The 21,200-nt window shown below is 39.4% G+C and overlaps 2 protein-coding genes across 3 annotated transcripts; one reads left to right on the top strand and one right to left on the bottom strand.

Moving 5' to 3' along the window:
• The first annotated feature begins 5,869 nt into the window (after positions 1-5,869).
• LOC124411970 (RNA-binding protein 5-like) lies at positions 5,870-12,163 on the top strand. 2 transcript variants are annotated; one of them, XM_046891560.1, is made up of 9 exons: positions 5,870-6,014; positions 6,962-7,618; positions 7,917-7,986; positions 8,453-8,526; positions 9,118-9,231; positions 9,318-9,730; positions 9,813-10,147; positions 10,244-10,410; positions 10,489-12,163. In XM_046891560.1, exons 2-9 carry the CDS (start codon positions 6,977-6,979, stop codon positions 11,476-11,478), a joined length of 2,805 nt encoding a protein of 934 aa, XP_046747516.1. In that variant the 5' UTR covers positions 5,870-6,014; positions 6,962-6,976; the 3' UTR covers positions 11,479-12,163. The 2 variants fall into 2 exon arrangements, with proteins under 2 accessions (XP_046747516.1, XP_046747515.1); XM_046891559.1 differs by having other exon boundaries at positions 6,959-7,618.
• Positions 11,513-14,899, bottom strand: LOC124411971 (beta-1,4-N-acetylgalactosaminyltransferase bre-4-like). Its single transcript, XM_046891561.1, has 2 exons — positions 13,884-14,899; positions 11,513-13,064 (listed from the first exon to the last, which is right to left on the bottom strand). Exons 1-2 carry the CDS (start codon positions 14,661-14,663, stop codon positions 12,870-12,872), a joined length of 975 nt encoding a protein of 324 aa, XP_046747517.1. The 5' UTR covers positions 14,664-14,899; the 3' UTR covers positions 11,513-12,869.
• Positions 14,900-21,200: the final 6,301 nt, after the last annotated feature.

The raw sequence follows: 21,200 nt of genomic DNA, 5'->3' as shown, positions 1-21,200 counted from the left end.
CTTTTTATAGATTTAGAGAGGCAAGTGTTGTGCTAAAGTGTGCCACTTACTACGGTTATAGATATATTATTTTTCTTCAATTACCAATACGGGTATTAATTGTTGTTATCATTATTATTACTATTATCGTATTTAATATAAATATATTGTTTGCGCGGAGCTGTTATGACAACGTAGAAAATAAAAAATAACACAAGATTCAAGACGCGCGTTTCAAAAACATACGTATACACAATAATAATTGTATTCAGTGATCCGATTAACACGATAAATGATAGAGAAAAAAAATTCGTGGTTACAATTACATTATAATGTAACGGGCGTATATGATGCAATGTGAAGCAAGTGGGGCAGATAATTTTTAACACAGGCATGCCTCGCCTAAGGTGAAATGTGTCAGACAATAATAACATGGCTTAATAATATTGTTATAATGGTCACTAAGCCCGAGTAAATTATAAATGTAGGTATTATTATTATTATATTATACTACTCATACACACACGCATATACACACACATATATGTATATTTAAAAAATTGACCTCCGTATATGTATATACATATACCAATATACATGGTGTTCCAGCTCCAGCTGACCGAACTGATAGAGGTTTTAGAGGAGGTCGAACTGAGTAAATTAACCCAAAGAACATGTGTTCTCCGAAGTCGCGTTCGCGAGATACGACCATTTAAAAAAGTTCCACTAAGCGCCGGCATGTAGGCGACCGGGTAGACAGCTCAACGTGAATAAATGATAAACCCATTTCCATCGTACGTCCTCGTTGTTGGGTTTGGCGAAAATTCAATGTCACGAGTGTTTTCGTTTGAAATTCGTGAATTTAAAAGCGTTATATTTCGCATCAGTAGTCAAGCGCGCATCAACAAGACTGCTAATTGCTGCCTGCTGTCTACTCGTTTGCCTACATGCCGGCGCTTAATGTGCTCGATTGCCTACATGTTGGCGCTTAGTGTGCACGGTTGCCTATATTCCGGCGCTCATCGGGTCTTTTTTAACCGTTCGTATCTCGCAAACGCGATTTTGGGGACCACATGTTCTTTGGGTTAGTTTACTCAGTTCAATCTTCTCTATAACCCCTATCAGTTTGGTCACTTGGAGGTGGGACACCTTATATATACTAATAGCGAGACCCATTGAAAACATTACATACAATTATTCATATACATTTTTCGAACGCGTACATCAGGACGAAGAGAAGATGTGCGTAAGCGTTTAGATATTATTATTGTAATAATCCGGTGCATATAATACACACACACACATATATATATATATATATATATATATATATATACATGTCGGAGAATGGCCAGATAAAACTCGTGAGCTTCGTGCTTGGCGTGTGGAACGCATTATGAACCACCGTTTTATTCAACAAGACAAAACTTGTGAACTTTAACTAAAACAACTTTTCAGAAAGAGACCCAATAAACAATATTTATTCGACAGGTCAATTAAATCCAAGATTCGTTTGTTGACTAGATATTCATTCGTCTTTTCGAAACAGCCGCCCTTCAAAATAATAGAAAAAAGCCACGGCAACTCTGCTCTTTCGCCATCCTCGACATATTTATACACACACACACAGAAACATACGTATATGAGTATACATATATGATTAGGTGTATAAACAGAATATTATTATCAGCTGAAATGATGATGATCGAGGCATAATAATTAATTGTTTGACAATACGATTTAACCCAGCACTCAGTATAAACCACTGACCAACGGATTAGTAATACTGGCTCCGTATAATAGTGAAAACGATAGACATAAATAAATGTCCTTTCGTGTCAGATGTTGAAATCAATTACTGATCATTTATAAAAAATACCAATGACATGTAATTATTATGCATCCATTGACGGAATAAGATAAAAAAGGAAATGAACGAAGAAAAAAGAAACAACACAAAAACAATAGCAACAAGCAAAAAGAAAGGCGGAAAATTATGTTGATTTCAAAGAAACAGGATTAATTAATAAAAAAAGAAAGGAAGAAAAAAGAATTATTAATTTTATAAGAGATCTACTATATTATTATAATTATATAATTATAAATATATACATACATATATCTATAGCGTAAACGTGTTCGATCATATGATATATTAATAACCATACGTCAAAGCAATGCAGCTAATTAATTCGCAATCAATACGGAGTCTAGTAGACAGTCTCCAGTCTGAATTACCGATATACTCTAAAGTTCGGGGTTGGTTTCAATCCTAGATTCTAGATCGCAGCCATGCATATGGCCAATCAATTAGTTAACCCTCCGTTCAACCTATGCTTTAATTAGTCATTTTCCGGCCTGTTATCGAACTTTGAATATAAGCTGGAATTATATCTAAAGGAATTACCATGAGTCTATTCATATGCATTCGTCTACATATAATTTACATGTATTATACTGAATAATCTCTCGATCAATTACACGGGTTGACTAATCACAGGCGAGAATGCATGCAATTTTTTTTAACACTTTGTTTTTTCATTTGAAAAATTGAATTTAAAAGTTTAAAATATTTGCAATTAGTTATTATTGACTATTATATCAATTTTAGTGAATTCTTCAAAGGATCGGTACTTTAAGGTACGGTCCTTAAGCTTCAATTGTGAATATTGATTCCCCCTAATCATTCAATTAGCTGCAAATCCTGACGTTCATTCGGTTATAATCTTGTAATTTCGCTCTGGTGATTGTATGCGTGACCACGCCACCCTCGAACCGATTTCAATCGAAAACAATTATTGTTCAGGCCAATTTCCGTACCTCGATTTGCTTTTCATGATGAGAATGTCACGTGCTTTAATATAGTATCGCAACAACAAAATGGTAAAACAATTCTTGTAAGAAAATGAGAAGAAAATGAGAAGAGGAAAATCTTTTCATCTGTTTCGAAGCCGACTGTATTTTCGTCGTGTACACGCGTACATACACACGCGCGGTATTTTAGGTACATACTGTAATTAAAAATTAAGCCTACTGACTGCATGTGCATTTATTCAGGTCATTTTCTGCGATTCTTATTGGCAAAGGGCAATTTGACGAGTGAAAATTTCGAGTTTACACCACGGTTTAACCGAATTCAGACCACACAAGTTCAGTTCGATTCGGTATATTATACATATCTTAATCTTACGTTGGAGGATGTTGAAACCGAGAAACATATCCAGAATTGAGGAACGACTAAGTACACTTTTTTTTTTTATCCTTTTAGCAATGTTAATTGTAGTCGAACTGAAATACGCGAGCCACTAAGAATTGTAGAAAAATACAAGCCGAAGCATTGACAATAATTAATATTAATGGTAAATTAACGTTGTAATAATATTGCTAGGAAAGGTTGTAAGATGAGTATGGAGTATAATTATGATGCAGAGTGTATTCTTCCGGTGGGAAACGTACAGTGTCTTAGCAAGTAATTTGAAGTGTTTTGGAAAGGTGTAGACAATAACCGCTTGGATGATATACATATATAGGTTTTACCTGTATGACTACACTGCATACCTATACATGCACTTTAAGTATTTGGAATCTAACTACACACACACACACACACACACACACATACACATGTATAATTATTCCGCCATTTAGTACAGTAAATATTTCTGCCCAGAAACTGACTTTAAAAACATCATCTATTATCATTGGATTCGCAATTCTATAACTATAATCAAGATACAATCAATTTTACAGAGTATTACCGACTGAGTATCTCAGCACGCTGGGCCGCGTTTCGTTTGTTTTATCCGATTTATGGAAGATTACTTGACAGTTAGCCCAACGAATGCCCTACTTATTTGGTAACACACTGTACAGGCCTTTCTACTAATGGCTAAAACCGACATTTTGTCACTCTGTACTTTATCATCTATTATACCTATGACATATCAAGAAAGAGGTTATATTACTATAATACAAGCTGCAGAAAAAAAAACAGTTGACATTATACATGATGTTTGATTCGTGAAATTGCGAAGAACATCTATCCTCTTATACGCTAATGGCAACGCTGAAAACTATTAATTGTATAACGATTAACTAAACTTAACGTTAATCTAAATAATCTACATATCCCCAGTCATTTTAATTGCTATTATATATTTATCTATTATACCTATTAAAGAAATAATCGAATAATGAAATCTTTGATGAATAAATCTAAACAAAACTATCCTAAATTTCGACTGATTAAATGTCTCTGTTAGTTGAATTGTTACTTCTACAATCGATTATTGTTAATCAAAAATATTTAAAAAATAATATTCTCAGATGCATGATGAGAATATCCCTGCGCTTAGTATGTACTTGTCGATGACAATAAATTCAAAAATGTGTACTGAGTCCATTCGATTTATTCATGATTATTTAGCGAAAACCGGAAGTCGTTATGGCTGCTCAAATAAATAACGTTTCTAACTCTGCAATATTGTTCTGAACTATAAGTTGACGATTCGTATCCGGTCGAGTCTAGAAAAGTCTATCTTGAGAAGGAAGAAAAAGTGTTGAAGTGAGTGCTAAGATTACTACGGAAACGTCATCAGTGACTGTAGTAGGAAAATATCGATTGATAGGTCTTTAAGACAACTTTTTGTGATTGGACATCGAAATCACTTTCTGTATCAATCACTATATTAAGTAGTTGAGACGGAAATAATTGTTCTGAGATTTAATCAGTAATAGGATTAAGGTAATAGAGTTGCACTATGCATATTCAATAACGTAGTGTTAAACAAAGACAATGTAAATAATTATAGCATCCGACTATCGTGCTACAGCGACGGCAAATTCAAAGAATTTCTCTACCGTTAATTTTTTATCTTACAGCAACTAATTAGCCACAGGATCCAGAAAAATCGTTATGTAATTCTAATTATCTCTATTTTTGTTAAATACATAATTCTACTTCCACGCGTACTGAAAAGTGGAACTACTAAGGTTTGAATAAATAAACGAGCCAATTGGCTCACTTTATTGTACGGTATAATTTCGTGGCCGACGGCAGGGTGATATAATTATTAATAACTACTGTATCTGTGTATAATATGCAACTATGAAACGATATTTTGTTTTTCAAATATAATATATGTCTATCATCGAAGTTGGCATTTCATACAATCCCGTCTCCCATTACAGCTGCGGTCATTGAAACTAATTGTTAATAATATAAAAATAACACGTGATCACAGTAGCTGCATCGTCAAGCGATGTGATACCAAATTACGTAAGAAACGCATGAAAAACAGCTCATTGAATTTTTGTAGCGTTGGTATCGTTATATTCATAATTTCACGATTCCAAGATTCGTTGTAAAATTATTTGTTCCTCCTTCTGAATTTTTCAGTATCAAGACCGTGAAAATAAACATCTTTGCAGTTAGTTTCTTTTCGTTCTAGCACATTCAGAAGAAATATATACTTACGGTGGAGTACGCGACGGGCTTAAACCCATAAGTTACAGTATTAGGGGTAAGCTAAAAGTTGGGAAAGCTAATTATCACAGCAAGGAAAGAAAAGTTCGAATCCTTACGCTGCCTCTAATTCCCTGTAACTTATGGCTTTGGTTTGCACTGCGTAAGCCGAGTAAGTGTACAAAACTGTTTGAAACACAAATACACTTGAAAGAATACCTAAAAATAAGCAGTATTTTTAGATAGCCGATTCTTAACAACTATGCATTTTAAGTTCCTTTGTTTTATCAACGATTCTTTGCGCCGGTTTGAAATAACCGTTGACATATCGAAGTACGCAGTGCAGCCAACAGCGAGGAAACTGCGTCGTAGCGCCATCTGTCAAGTAAATTCGAAGAAACGGCTGCAGTTAAAGTTCTTCTCTAGTTGACAGCCATCCTCAGTAATCGGAGGCTCGCACGGCCATATTTTTCGTGAATTCCAAACAGCCCTAACCACGCCATTGTGATAAAAATCAATATTTTCAATTCGAAGAGTGATACTCGGTGACTCAGCGAAGATTGCCGAATTTGTGAGTAAAACACTGCTAATCTTGACAGGTTCAAAAAAACCGGCTAAGCGTCCGTTCGACGTTCCTTTGCCAAATATTGGCTGGCAGCAACAAAGTGCACTGGCACATGCAGTGTTGTATCTATGGCCAAGTGCCTTCCTGAAAATTCGTCTACGTATGTAGACGTACGCGTAGCCTGGCTTGAATTTGTTTCAAACCCTGCTGCAGCGTTCGAAATCACGATTCGTTGCTATTTTCATCGACAACCAACGATAGCGTGGCTGCCGACGGACCTCCGACATCCACAACCTCATCCCGGTCCAATTCAGAAATTCACACGTATATCCTCTTGTCTTCGGCTCGTTTTATGTGTATACGTATTGCGTTCAGCTACACGCCGCGCGCTCTCCCACGTCGTCCCAACGGCGGCTTAGTGTAATTATTTTAAGTAACCAATAAAAATCCTACCTTCCAAAACACCGAGAACCTCATTTTATTTACGATATTGCCCTTCCTCAACTGGATGAAAAAATTAGTGTATTCGACCATTATTCCGTCGTACACATGCAACGTCAATTAATATTGAAAGCTAAAGATATATATGTCTGTTGCAATTGGTCGTTATGATAATTTGAAAAAAGAACGGTTTGTTTGTCGTAAAAATAGAAGACTCAAATCATCCAATCCGTGAGATAATTTTATCCCAAATGGCTCACAAGTTTCATACTTTTATTACCAAATGAACCCGAAACCAAAGCCTCGTACACACCTCAATTCATGTCTCTTCCGACGTCCTACATACCAGTATTTCCAATTTTTCTTTTGTTTCTTTGTATTTCCTAACCGTCATTGAAAAATGTTTCAAACAAAATGCAACGAACACTGGGAATCTAACTTTACAATTTCACATTCAAGTTAATGTAAAATTCCCAAACCTTTAAGACTCATGATTTGACATTGCACAGCAGGCCGAACACAACGTCATGGACTCAATGTACACGAACACCCTAGACCCCTGGGAGCCAGGGTATGGTCCAGATCGTCGTTCAGGTCACGGATCTGACTACGGAGACTACAGATCGGACTACGGAGATCACAGATCGTCGGACTATGGCGGGGGAGAACACAGAGAAAGGGATCATCGCAGTCCCGAGTACAGAACTCACCGAGGAAGGGACAGGGACAGAGACAGGGATCGTTCGCGTGAGAGGAGAGACAGGAGTCGAGAAGATCGGGACAGGAACCACAGGGACAGAGATGATCGTTACGGGAGGCAGAGGGACAGCAGAGATTCTGCCGACAGAGACAGAGAAAGGGATCGGTCCAGGGACCGGGATCGAGACAGAGATCGAGAGAGAGACAGGTCTCGCAGAGACCGAGACAGAGATAGAGGAGACAGGGACAGGGACAGAGACAGAGGCGACAGGGACAGGAGAGGCAAAAGAGGAGACGAGAGAGACAGGGACCGAGACAGGGATGACGACCATAGTCGGGAGAGCATGGACTTTGATCATGACCATGGTCGTGGGTATGGCTCGTCGATGGAAGGCATTCACTACAAGTCACAGTCCCCCAATAATACTATCATGATCAGAGGATTGGCACAGCACATTACTGAAAATGACGTAGGTTTTCTTATACTTCAGGATTCGATTTCTAGTCTAACGACGAAGCTGAATATTGTTGAAATTATTAATCGCTGTAAAATTATTCTTCAAACGACGCGTGCAGATCAAAAGACACTTTTTACAATAAAAATAACAAATGATTGTGGCTTCTCGTTTTATAAGAAGAGTATTTCTACCAGCTTTAGCACTGGTATCGCCTGTACTGATTGTTGGCTTGCGAAAACTTTGACGTGAATTTATTCCTGATTTTTAATTGATTACATGTGTTTATACTGGTATATAATGGCATTTGAAGGTGCGCCAGGACATCCTCAACTGCGGCCTCATGCCCAAGGACATCAGGCTGATCAGGAAAAAGGATACAGGTAAAGATTTTACCCTACAATTTTTCTACTGCTACGCCGTCGATACACACTGTGATCCTTTATTGTCGACTCTGCGACTACTATATCACCGGATACGTGGATCGAGGAAGAACTTTAAACAATTCATGACATTGAAATTTAAGAAGGTCTCTTCGCAGTCACACTCCGTCGAAATATCAGAATTGCTTTTTGATACTTGATTTAATTCTTTTTCAAACATCATTATTAGCAATCTGGTATAAGACTCAGTGTACTAAAAAACGGGGGACCTTCTTAGAGATGCGTGAAACGTTGCCCTGGAATCATTCAGGTAAATGGCAAAAAAGGGGAATGAACAAACGCTTCGTTCGGAGCTGAGAATCAGTCTGTCAATGGTCGGTGCTGTGATTGCCTGCCCTCTCAGAGTAGAGAACTTCAGGCAAAAACGTGGATTAACAATGGATCTGTGTGTATTTGCTCTGTATAGGTGCTTCACGAGGTTTTGCATTCGTCGAGTTTAACGCGACTCAGGAGGCCTCGCGATGGATGGAGATGAAACAGGTAGAAAGAAGTTCAATCCACGTACTCGACCGATGTGTTGCTTGCGTGCCAACGACGCCCCGTGGCGGCAGGGCATGGTAAACCAGCCCTAGGTCGCCCCATGGCCATGGCTGACCACCTATCAAAGGCTATTTCAACCTACCATAATATCTAATTACCTACTTACTTACCTAGGGTGACCTACCTCGCTTACCGCCGTGCTATCGTCTCGTTACTGGCCAATTTTTTTTCTATTCTGTTGAACAAAGACGTCGTGTAATAATTGATCTCTTTATTTCCTCGAGGAAGTAATATTCTTCCATAGAATAGCCGCGATTCGAAATATAATCGACGTTTACGTAGCTTGGAATGACTTTATAATTGCGGTTGATGAGAGGGAATGATTCAGGGTCGTGAGCGATGATTTCGCAACGTGAAGAAACTTTTAGCTGCGGATTTTTTGTTTTTCTTCCATTCATCTTACCGTGATCGACTAATCGAGACTTATAGCGAGTAGAGAAACACAGTTCCTTCAGCAAGAAGCAAGTTAAGGGACGAACGGAGGCCAGAGGAAGATATCGGATTGGATAACACTGAAATTCTCTGTTTCAGGGCGTTCTAATGCTGCAGGACCAGTACCGTGCAGTCATGCAGTACAGCATACCGAAAGATTTTCACGTGGACAAACCGCTTGCAAAGAACACGCAGGATTGGCACTGTGTTAAGGTATGTAGCCGCTCCATTCACGCCCACCCTTTCCTCTCATCGGAAACAATCTAATACACCGGATAACATTTCTCCTTTTCAAACAGTGCGGAGCACACAACTTTAAAAGGCGTGAAACTTGCTTCAAGTGTTGCGCATCCCGTGCTGAGAGTGAGGAAGGTGGCGAGGGTAGCGACGAGATTAGTCCTCACCCAACAAACACGGTCCTTCTTCGTGGTCTGGACGTTCTGACTACCGAGGATTCAGTATTACAAGCAATGAAAAACCTCTCCTCCCTACCAATCAGGAGCATTAGAATTGGTAGAGATACCCTGACCAACACGTCACGTGGTGTTTGTTATTTAGAAATGGCTAATGTCGTCGATGCCATGTACCTACACACGGCATTGAGTAAGCAAGGCTTGATGGTAGATGGTAGGAAAGTCGAAATCACGTACTGCAAATTGCACCAGGTGAACAGTACTGGTGCTTGGAAATCGAGCGAAGCTCAGCCACAAAGGTATGGCAAAGTGATCTGAAGACCTTTCATTTTTGTACAATAGTGGTTTGTCGTAATATTTATTAATAATTTTTTACTTTAGGTATACTTTGGACGATGTGTCACAATTGGCAGAATACAGTGCCAATATGTACGCGAAAACTCCGGCGCAAAAAGCGCACTATGTACAGTATTACACTCAGTACTACCAGAACCAGATAATGCAGGGATCGGCGATAACTTTGCCGTCGTTGAATCAGACTGACAGAGTTAATGCGGCGGCGGCCGTGGCGCAGTCAGCGATCCAGCAACTTCAAGCGTCAAGGAAACTGGGTGATGCTGAGGAAATGAAGGCCAGACCAACCCCAACTGCCCCTAGCAGCACGTCCTTAGCCAGCGGTAGAGTTCCTGCCCATGCTAACGACGGCAAAGTCTATTGTAAGCTGTTCTTCTACTTGAATGATCTAAACACTCATTTGACACCTATGTATCCTTGAATTACTTTCATGCGATAAATGAAAATGCTCGTTTTAGCTGTGCCGGATGTCAGTACCTATCACTATGACGAACCTTCAGGCTACTATTACGATCCAAGCACGGGATTGTACTACGATCCAAATTCTCAATACTACTACAACAGCCACACGCAGCAGTTCCTTTACTGGGACGCAGAGTCTTTGTCGTATCAACCAGCGAAGGTAAGCATGGAAGGAGTCAGAAACGCCAATCGTGGTATATCGCTTCTCCATCCATTATTCCGATTTTTTTATTATCAGGGTGTTGTTGGTACGTCTGGAGTGGCGGGAACCGCTGTGCCTCCGGGTGCCGAGAGCGGAGCTACACCAGTTACTCAGGAATCCGTGAGCACCAGTGTGGGCCAAGACTCGAAGGAGGACGATCCGAGCAAGAAGAAGGACAACAAGCAGGATAAGGTCAAAGTAGCTAAAAAAATAGCCAAGGACATGGAGCGGTGGGCCAAGACTTTGAACCAGAAGAAGGAAAACGCGAAGTCGAGCTGGAGCGCGGAATACGCTGGTAGCGAGAGTCACCAGGGAGCCTTTAGCGGCGCGGCGGATGCGGGTTACGCGATTCTCGAGAAGAGGAATCATCTGGCAACCGCTTATCAGGAGGAAGAGGATCCTAGTGGAAGCAACGGGCTTGTCGCCGCTTACGGCGGCGGAAGCGACACCGAGGAAGAGATCGAGGACGTGCAGCAAGAAGAGAGGCAGCACACCGATTGGAGCAAGCTCGCCTGTCTCCTCTGCAAAAGACAATTTCCCAGCAAAGAAGGACTCCTGCGACACCAGCAGCTGTCGGATTTGCACAAACAAAACCTTGAGAATTGGTACCACGTTCGCGGTCTCGATCCCAACGATCCACAGCAGAGAAACAGCAAGTACAGGGACCGCGCAAAAGAAAGGAGAGCGAAGTACGGAGAGCCCGAACCACCGCAGCCTAACAGACTCAAGGAGAAGTATCTCAAGACGAGAGTTGACGAAGTCTCTGTGAACTATGAGGAACCAACCAGGGCTGGAATTGGCTCTGACAATGTTGGTAATAAGCTGCTGCAAAAAATGGGATGGAGCGAGGGTATGGGATTGGGAAAATCTAACCAAGGTAGAACAAGCATCATCGAAGCTGAAAGACGAGTTCCCACGGCTGGCCTAGGTGCCAAGGCTGCCGCGTATAACGCTTTGCCCGGTGACACGTATAAAGATTGTGTGAAAAAAATGATGTACGCTAGGTATCAGGAACTTTCAGATACGTAATATGTGCCGAAAATATCGCGAAACATTTTTCCTCTTTTATATACAATTATTATATAATATATATTATACATACATGTTTATGCATACATTGGTAATCGATTATGTATGTAAATTGTGTATATAATATCGATACCTGCGATGGAAGACATTACACTTACACAGAGCAAAACAATAGAACTGTTAGATCGCATTCGAATGCACCTAGCGTTGTATCTGGTACCGATAGATATGTCGCGGAGAATTCTATTTGTTTCTTCTTTTTTTTTTAACTTTTACATTATGCCACAGTAACAGTCACTTCCCGCTCACTGCTTCTCCCCAGTAAATGTAATACAACTGTTCATCCGTCAGAATGAGAGTTGATTCTCCCTTTTTTGTAACTTTTTTTTTTATACGTGATATTTCCCCACTTTGTTTACTACGTACATCTTGAAGCATAATGAATTGTTGTAGTGACACAAAGAGAACTCAGACCAATTATTATGCAATCATAGTCAGATGATTATATATCATTTTTTTTTAGAATCCCGTGTATTTTAATACAAAGATTGTTTAAAAGTTACCATAACATGAGTCGTTTACACGTACTTGTTTCATTGCTTTTAAAACATCTGTGCCTTTGATAATTGTAAATCCCTCGTAAGACTATTGGTTTTAGTATTCGTTTTGCCATATTTTCAAGAAAATAACAATTTACAATATTTCACTGTTGATTATATAGCCGCTTCTAAACGGTACTAGAAATTCCTCTATGTGGCCTATACACAATAATGACCAGTAACACGCCAATTGATCCGAAACGTAATTTTATCGTGATAACCAATTGATATTTAAAGAATCGTTTCATGAACTAATTATGTGAAATAAACGAAATTGAATGAATTTTTAGTGTACGCTTATTTAAGGAAATTATGCTCATCTTAACTATCACATGGTAGCAGTAAATTTTGACTTTATTTTACTTTTTTATTCGTGTATCAAATTGATGCGTGATGCGTGTATAAAGAAAAATTACTTCTTACTAACGCCCTAATGAACTGTTATGTTAATTCCTTTGCTTCAACTCGATTTAGCTATTATATACACAGCTACACGCGTACACCCATTGTCAGCAATATTCGTTGTTTTTTCAAAACATCCATGTATTTGGAGAAAAAAATCATAAGCAGACGTAATAAATGTACAGGCAGCGTATTGCTTGTAAAATGTGGAATTTCTTTACTATATTACATTTCCTTTACATTACCATACATACATTTTTTACATAGATATGTTATTCAAACTAATCTTTCTGTGACGACAATTGAGCTGAATGAATGAAGAATGTACGTTACATTTCGAATGCTAACACAGAAAAAAAAAAAAAAAAAAAAAAACAATTTGTGCTAAGCTTATATATCAGCTAGTATCCACGAATACAGAGGACGTAATTGATGAGTCAACACTCTGTACTCGAGATTACTTATTCCATCAGTATCATATCTTCGCGCCCCAGTTTCGAGGTTAACGAATCTCGCACTGCTCGGCGGTTCTTTAGCGTGTGTTAACATGTAGTATTGCGCGACATCTGGCCCAAACCTACAAACCTGTAGGTAAGAAAACAAAAAACAGTATTTCAGTCAACTTCAAATAAGTTTCTAGATTCAGAACGTATTTTATCTTTCCTACGTGTATCTTGTGTGTAGATTATCAGTAATTATTATTCAAAGTATCCGTGTATCATACCTGGTACGGAATAGGATTACTTGGATAATTGAAAAAGGCCGTCAGTGCCTTTTTTTCAAAGAACCAATTCAAGCGCTAAATAAATAGGCAGCGAAAAAAACAGTTTTTCTACGTTTTTCGAAATTTTTGATTGCAGGCACTCATAGCCTGCTTCAATTCTCCTCTTCAATTATATCCGTTGACAAATACGAAGTGCGTGACAGAGATACATTCATTTAATTTTATCTACCATCGAAAAGTGGTTTTAGAGGTCGTGATCTTGGTCAAGGGTTCAAATGGCATCATCCGCATCTTTGAATTACATAATTTGGATAAGATCTAAGTAAATTTGCGGAAAATTGCGACAAAATACAGCCAACGGTAAGTTCATAACGGTCTTTCGGGTAAAAAATGAGCAAACTGAATCTTTCACGTCACGTAATTTGTAGACAGTATGACTTACAATATCATATCGAAGTTAGTAACGTTATCCGAACGATTCATGCTGCGGAAAAATCGCCGTTTCGCAATTGTTTGAAATTCAGTATACCGTAACAAAACAACACACACTCACATTTCGAACTCTTAGTTCCTTCAAAATCATAGTGAAATTAAGAAAATAACGATTTCTGCTCAATGTTTCGTTACGATAAGGTTACTAACTTTAACTTCGTCTGACAATTAGATTTATTCGAGATTACCTTGAGCCCCCGAGTTTGCAGTCGGCTATAAAAGTCGTCGTCTTCGCCACCCCATCCGTAAAAAACGTTGGAGAAACCGTTGGCACGTTTGAAATGTTCGCGAGTAAGCGCAATAGCACCTCCGAACAATCCGTTGTAGGGTAAGTTGTACCGGAATGTATTAACGCTAGAGCTCATGTGCCTGGGCATTTTGGTACAAGCGTATATGTTGTCGAGATTCTGGGGTATCAGATCGATGTCCTGAAAGATGAAGCAGTGAAAATCGTTGGCCTTGATCGCCTCGTTGAAGCCGACATTGAACAATTTTGCCCGATTGAATTCGCGCCCGGGACTTTGCTCGACGACAAATATTCTGTAGTCGAGGTTCTGTGCCTGAAGAAAGGGATGGATATAATTCATGAATATCGTAAGCTGGGCCTTGCGGTTCCTGTACGGCAGGATAATGGCTACGTTGAAGAGCGGGTGGCAATTCGAGGGCTTCCATTGTCCGCCTGGCAGAATTCCTAGGCGCCTTGCAAGAGCCGTTGGATTCTCCTTGGCCTCGTTCAGCGGGTAGAGAAGTCGCGACGACTTGCCACTGATGTTCACGGCACATGAGTTGTTCTTAGGAAGGTACGCCTTCTCGAGCTCATTAAAGATGTCTTCGGTTTTAATGTGGCTGTAATGCGATGCGAACCTGCCAGGATGGAGGCAGTAGCAAAGAGCGAGTATCACCGCGATGCCGACGGACAGGCCGCGGACGTGTTCGGCTATCTGGGTGACGACCCCCTTCGCAAGCATCGCAAGCCCCTCCTCGAGAATTTATCCAGCACAGCTCAGCTCAGTGATTATCAAAACATTCCAGTCCCGGGTCCTCGCCCCTTAAGCCGGCCGAAACGCCAGCTCCTTGCGACGATACGTCGTTACTTTTGATTCAAACATAACCTCGTCTGCTGAATACTTAACCTAAAAGTTCTCTCCTGTCGAAAACTGACACGAAAGTCTTGCGCTCAAGGTAGCTCAACTGTGGACAGGCGCCCTCCCGTGTTCCACATTGATTGCATATCTGTGGGATACGGGTCGTTACGGAGAACCCACACTGTCCGTACGCAACGCATTTTCTTGACCGACGGAAACTAATGTCCTTTCGGTTTTCATGATTCTAAAAATATATCCAGAACATCGTGAAATCAGGAGCCACAAACATACCACATTTATTCGTATTTCTGCTGTGACATTTTTCAACTTAATCAAATGCGACATGGGACTGCGATCAATAGTTTTCTTTCGCGAAAACACGGCGATATTCTACTAGTGAATGACTAAAAAATTTACAGTAGTTAACTTTCCTTCTTTTTGAGCCTAAAATTTTTTTTCTCAAAATCGGTTTCTATGACCCTTCGTAAAGTAATTGAGTCTGAATCTGAGGAATCAGTGGTCGAAATCCACGTGAGTACATCAATATATCTCATTGTCATTTTTATTAGCAGAAATTTATACTCTGAGATTGTTGATTAGAAGAGTGAGAACGTATTGATGAAATGAATAAGCGAGACGAAGTAGTTCATAGCGTATTCGGACTGCATGCGATCGATTCTTCTCGCAAAATTACGTCCATACAGTGTAGAAAGGAAATAATTTAACCATTTTTCGGAATCGGCCGAATTTTGACTGAAAAAATCCAAAGGGGTTAGCCTTCCTTTTTTGCGATTTTTGAGGCTCCAAACTTTTCGTCTGGGAATCGTTTTGCAGGACCCTTTTCCGACTGATTGTACCCTCAGGAATGCGAGAAAGACATCAAAAATATCGTGAGACCAACAGCAGAGGAATTACAGAGAAAATTTTTCATTTTTTGGCCGTAACTCTTGATACGTTGCTCGCAGGGTATTCGGACTGCGCGCAGTCGATTCCTCTCGCAAAATTACGTCGATATAGTGCATCACGAAGTCACTTTTAATGCTTTTTGAAATCGGCCAAATTTTGACTGAAAAAATCCAAAGGGGTTAGCCTTGCTTTTTTGCGATTTTTGGAGCTCCAAAACTTTTCGTCTGGGAATCGTTTTGCAGGACCATTTTCCGACTAATTTGACCCTCAGGAATGCGAAAAAGACATCGAAAATATCGTAAGACCAACAGCAGAGAAATTACAAAGAAAATTTTTCATTTTTTGGCCGTAACTCTTGATACGTTGCTCGCAGCGTATTCGGACTGCGTGCAGTCGATTCCTCTCGCAAAATTACGTCGATATAGTGCATCACAAATTCACTTTTAATACTTTTTGAAATCGGCCAAATTTTGACTGAAAAAATCCAAAGGGGTTAGCCTTGCTTTTTTGCGATTTTTGGAGCTCCAAGACTTTTCGTCTGGGAATCGTTTTGCAGGACCCTTTTCCGACTAATTTGACCCTCAGGAATGCGAAAAAGACATCGAAAATATCGTGAGACCAACAGCAGAGATATTACAAAGAAAATTTTTCATTTTTTGGCCGTAACTCTTGATACGTTGCTCGCAGCGTATTCGGACTGCGTGCAGTCGATTCCTCTCGCAAAATTACGTCGATATAGTGCATCACAAATTCACTTTTAATACTTTTTGAAATCGGCCAAATTTTGACTGAAAAAATCCAAAGGGGTTAGCCTTGCTTTTTTGCGATTTTTGGAGCTCCAAAACTTTTCGTCTGGGAATCGTTTTGCAGGACCCTTTTCCGACTAATTTGACCCTCAGGAATGCGAAAAAGACATCGAAAATATCGTGAGACCAACAGCAGAGAAATTACAAAGAAAATTTTTCATTTTTTGGTCGTAACTCTTGATACGTTGCTCGCAGCGTATTCGGACTGTGCGCAGTCGATTCCTCTCGCAAAATTACGTCGATATAGTGCATCTCGAAGTTACTCTAAATATTTCTCATAATCGGCCGAATTTCGACTGAAAAAATCCAAAGGGGTCAGCCTTCGTTCTTTTCCGAGCGAAAGACTTGCCGTTTCGGAATCGACTCAAACGACTCTTTAATTCTATGCTAATTGAATCCTATGGATTGTGAGGAAGGCATTCAAAAAATAATAGGACCAATAGCTGAGAAGATACGCAGAAAATACGGAGAAATTTATTTATGATTGATTTTAATCCAGATTACATGAAATAGTAGCACCAATATATTATATGATATTATAATAATTTTTGGTATAATATATCATTATCAGTACAATGTATTAGAATAAGATATTATATCATACTATTTAGAAACTTGGTAGAGTAGTATACACTGACACCTGATCACTTGTACTATGACTAAGACATGATAAATAAACGGAAACTGAAACTTTGTAGTTATGAGTTTGTAATTTTTGTTCTCCATCTCTATGAAAACCCAGTGCAAATTTGATGTTTTTCAGCGGTGAGTTCGGTTTCATTGCTTGCAGTGTGTCATGACTGTGCGCAATGAAATCCTTTCGCAAAATTACGTCGAAATAGGGTATGAACAAATCGATTCCAGTATTTTCCGAAATCTGTTATAAATAGACTGAAAAAATCCAAAGGGGTTAGCCTTGCTTTTTTGCGATTTTTATAGCTCCAAAACTTTTCGTCTGGGAATCGTTTTGCAGGACCCTTTTCCGACTAATTTGACCCTCAGGAATGCGAAAAAGACATCAAAAATATCGTGAGACCAACAGCAGAGGAATTACAAAGAAAATTTTTCATTTTTTGGCCGTAACTCTTGATACGTTGCTCGCAGCGTATTCGGACTGCGTGCAGTCGATTCCTCTCGCAAAATTACGTCGATATAGTGCATGACAAAGTCACTTTTAATACTTTTTGAAATCGGCCAAATTTTGACTGAAAAAATCCAAAGGGGTTAGCCTTGCTTTTTTGCGATTTTTGGAGCTCCAAAACTTTTCGTCTGGGAATCGTTTTGCAGGACCCTTTTCCGACTAATTTGACCCTCAGGAATGCGAAAAAGACATCAAAAATATCGTGAGACCAACAGCACAGAATTTACAAAGAAAATTTTTCATTTTTTGGCCGTAACTCTTGATACGTTGCTCGCAGCGTATTCGGACTGCGTGCAGTCGATTCCTCTCGCAAAATTACGTCGATATAGTGCATCACAAATTCACTTTTAATACTTTTTGAAATCGGCCAAATTTTGACTGAAAAAATCCAAAGGGGTTAGCCTTGCTTTTTTGCGATTTTTGGAGCTCCAAAACTTTTCGTCTGGGAATCGTTTTGCAGGACCCTTTTCCGACTAATTTGACCCTCAGGAATGCGAAAAAGACATCAAAAATATCGTGAGACCAACAGCACAGAATTTACAAAGAAAATTTTTCATTTTTTGGCCGTAACTCTTGATACGTTGCTCGCAGCGTATTCGGACTGCGTGCAGTCGATTCCTCTCGCAAAATTACGTCGATATAGTGCATCACAAATTCACTTTTAATACTTTTTGAAATCGGCCAAATTTTGACTGAAAAAATCCAAAGGGGTTAGCCTTGCTTTTTTGCGATTTTTGGAGCTCCAAAACTTTTCGTCTGGGAATCGTTTTGCAGGACCCTTTTCCGACTAATTTGACCCTCAGGAATGCGAAAAAGACATCGAAAATATCGTGAGCCCAACAGCAGAGGAATTACAAAGAAAATTTTTCATTTTTTGGCCGTAACTCTTGATACGTTGCTCGCAGCGTATTCGGACTGCGTGCAGTCGATTCCTCTCGCAAAATTACGTCGATATAGTGCATGACAAAGTCACTTTTAATACTTTTTGAAATCAGCCAAATTTTGACTGAAAAAATCCAAAGGGGTTAGCCTTGCTTTTTTGCGATTTTTGGAGCTCCAAAACTTTTCGTCTGGGAATCGTTTTGCAGGACCCTTTTCCGACTAATTTGACCCTCAGGAATGCGAAAAAGACATCGAAAATATCGTGAGACCAACAGCAGAGGAATTACAAAGAAAATTTTTCATTTTTTGGTCGTAACTCTTGATACGTTGCTCGCAGCGTATTCGGACTGTGCGCAGTCGATTCCTCTCTCAAAATTACGTCGATATAGTGCATCTCGAAGTTACTCTAAATATTTCTCATAATCGGCCGAATTTCGACTGAAAAAATCCAAAGGGGTCAGCCTTCGTTCTTTTCCGAGCGAAAGACTTGCCGTTTCGGAATCGACTCAAACGACTCTTTAATTCTATGCTAATTGAATCCTATGGATTGTGAGGAAGGCATTCAAAGAATAATAGGACCAATAGCTGAGAAGATACGCAGAAAATACGGAGAAATTTATTTATTATTCATTTTAATCCAGATTACATGAAATAGTAGCACCAATATATTATATGATATTATAATAATTTTTGGTATAATATATCATTATCAGTACAATGTATTAGAATAAGATATTATATCATACTATTTAGAAACTTGGTAGAGTAGTATACACTGACACCTGATCACTTGTACTATGACTAAGACATGATAAATAAACGGAAACTGAAACTTTGTAGTTATGAGTTTGTAATTTTTGTTCTCCATCTCTATGAAAACCCAGTGCAAATTTGATGTTTTTCAGCGGTGAGTTCGGTTTCATTGCTTGCAGTGTGTCATGACTGTGCGCAATGAAATCCTTTCGCAAAATTACGTCGAAATAGGGTATGAACAAATCGATTCCAGTATTTTCCGAAATCTGTTATAAATAGACTGAAAAAATCCAAAGGGGTTAGCCTTGCTTTTTTGCGATTTTTATAGCTCCAAAACTTTTCGTCTGGGAATCGTTTTGCAGGACCCTTTTCCGACTAATTTGACCCTCAGGAATGCGAAAAAGACATCGAAAATATCGTGAGACCAACAGCAGAGGAATTACAAAAAAAAATTTTCAGTTTTTGGCCGTAACTCTTGATACGTTGCTCGCAGCGTATTCGGACTGCGCGCAGTCGATTCCTCTCGCAAAATTACGTCGATATAGTGCATCACAAAGTCACTTTTAATACTTTTTGAAATCGGCCAAATTTTGACTGAAAAAATCCAAAGGGGTAAGCCTTGCTTTTTTGCGATTTTTGGAGCTCCAAAACTTTTCGTCTGGGAATCGTTTTGCAGGACCCTTTTCCGACTAATTTGACCCTCAGGAATGCGAAAAAGACATCGAAAATATCGTGAGACCAACAGCAGAGGAATTACAAAGAAAATTTTTCATTTTTTGGCCGTAACTCTTGATACGTTGCTCGCAGCGTATTCGGACTGCGTGCAGTCGATTCCTCTCGCAAAATTACGTCGATATAGTGCATGACAAAGTCACTTTTAATACTTTTTGAAATCGGCCAAATTTTGACTGAAAAAATCCAAAGGGGTTAGCCTTGCTTTTTTGCGATTTTTGGAGCTCCAAAACTTTTCGTCTGGGAATCGTTTTGCAGGACCCTTTTCCGACTAATTTGACCCTCAGGAATGCGAAAAAGACATCGAAAATATCGTGAGACCAACAGCAGAGAAATTACAAAGAAAATTTTTCATTTTTTGGCCGTAACTCTTGATACGTTGCTCGCAGCGTATTCGGACTGCGTGCAGTCGATTCCTCTCGCAAAATTACGTCGATATAGTGCATGACAAAGTCACTTTTAATACTTTTTGAAATCGGCCAAATTTTGACTGAAAAAATCCAAAGGGGTTAGCCTTGCTTTTTTGCGATTTTTATAGCTCCAAAACTTTTCGTCTGGGAATCGTTTTGCAGGACCCTTTTCCGACTAATTTGACCCTCAGGAATGCGAAAAAGACATCGAAAATATCGTGAGACCAACAGCAGAGAAATTACAAAGAAAATTTTTCATTTTTTGGCCGTAACTCTTGATACGTTGCTCGCAGCGTATTCGGACTGCGTGCAGTCGATTCCTCTCGCAAAATTACGTCGATATAGTGCATGACAAAGTCACTTTTAATACTTTTTGAAATCGGCCAAATTTTGACTGAAAAAATCCAAAGGGGTTAGCCTTGCTTTTTTGCGATTTTTATAGCTCCAAAACTTTTCGTCTGGGAATCGTTTTGCAGGACCCTTTTCCGACTAATTTGACCCTCAGGAATGCGAAAAAGACATTGAAAATATCGTGAGACCAACAGCAGAGGAATTACAAAGAAAATTTTTCATTTTTTGGCCGTAACTCTTGATACGTTGCTCGCAGCGTATTCGGACTGCGTGCAGTCGATTCCTCTCGCAAAATTACGTCGATATAGTGCATGACAAAGTCACTTTTAATACTTTTTGAAATCGGCCAAATTTTGACTGAAAAAATCCAAAGGGGTTAGCCTTGCTTTTTTGCGATTTTTGGAGCTCCAAAACTTTTCGTCTGGGAATCGTTTTGCAG

Source organism: Diprion similis, chromosome 10 (assembly GCF_021155765.1).
Source record: "Diprion similis isolate iyDipSimi1 chromosome 10, iyDipSimi1.1, whole genome shotgun sequence".
Classification (NCBI taxonomy): Eukaryota; Metazoa; Arthropoda; class Insecta; order Hymenoptera; family Diprionidae; genus Diprion; species Diprion similis.
Note: the sequence above shows the minus strand (reverse complement) of the source record. Positions and strands in the feature narration are given on the sequence as shown.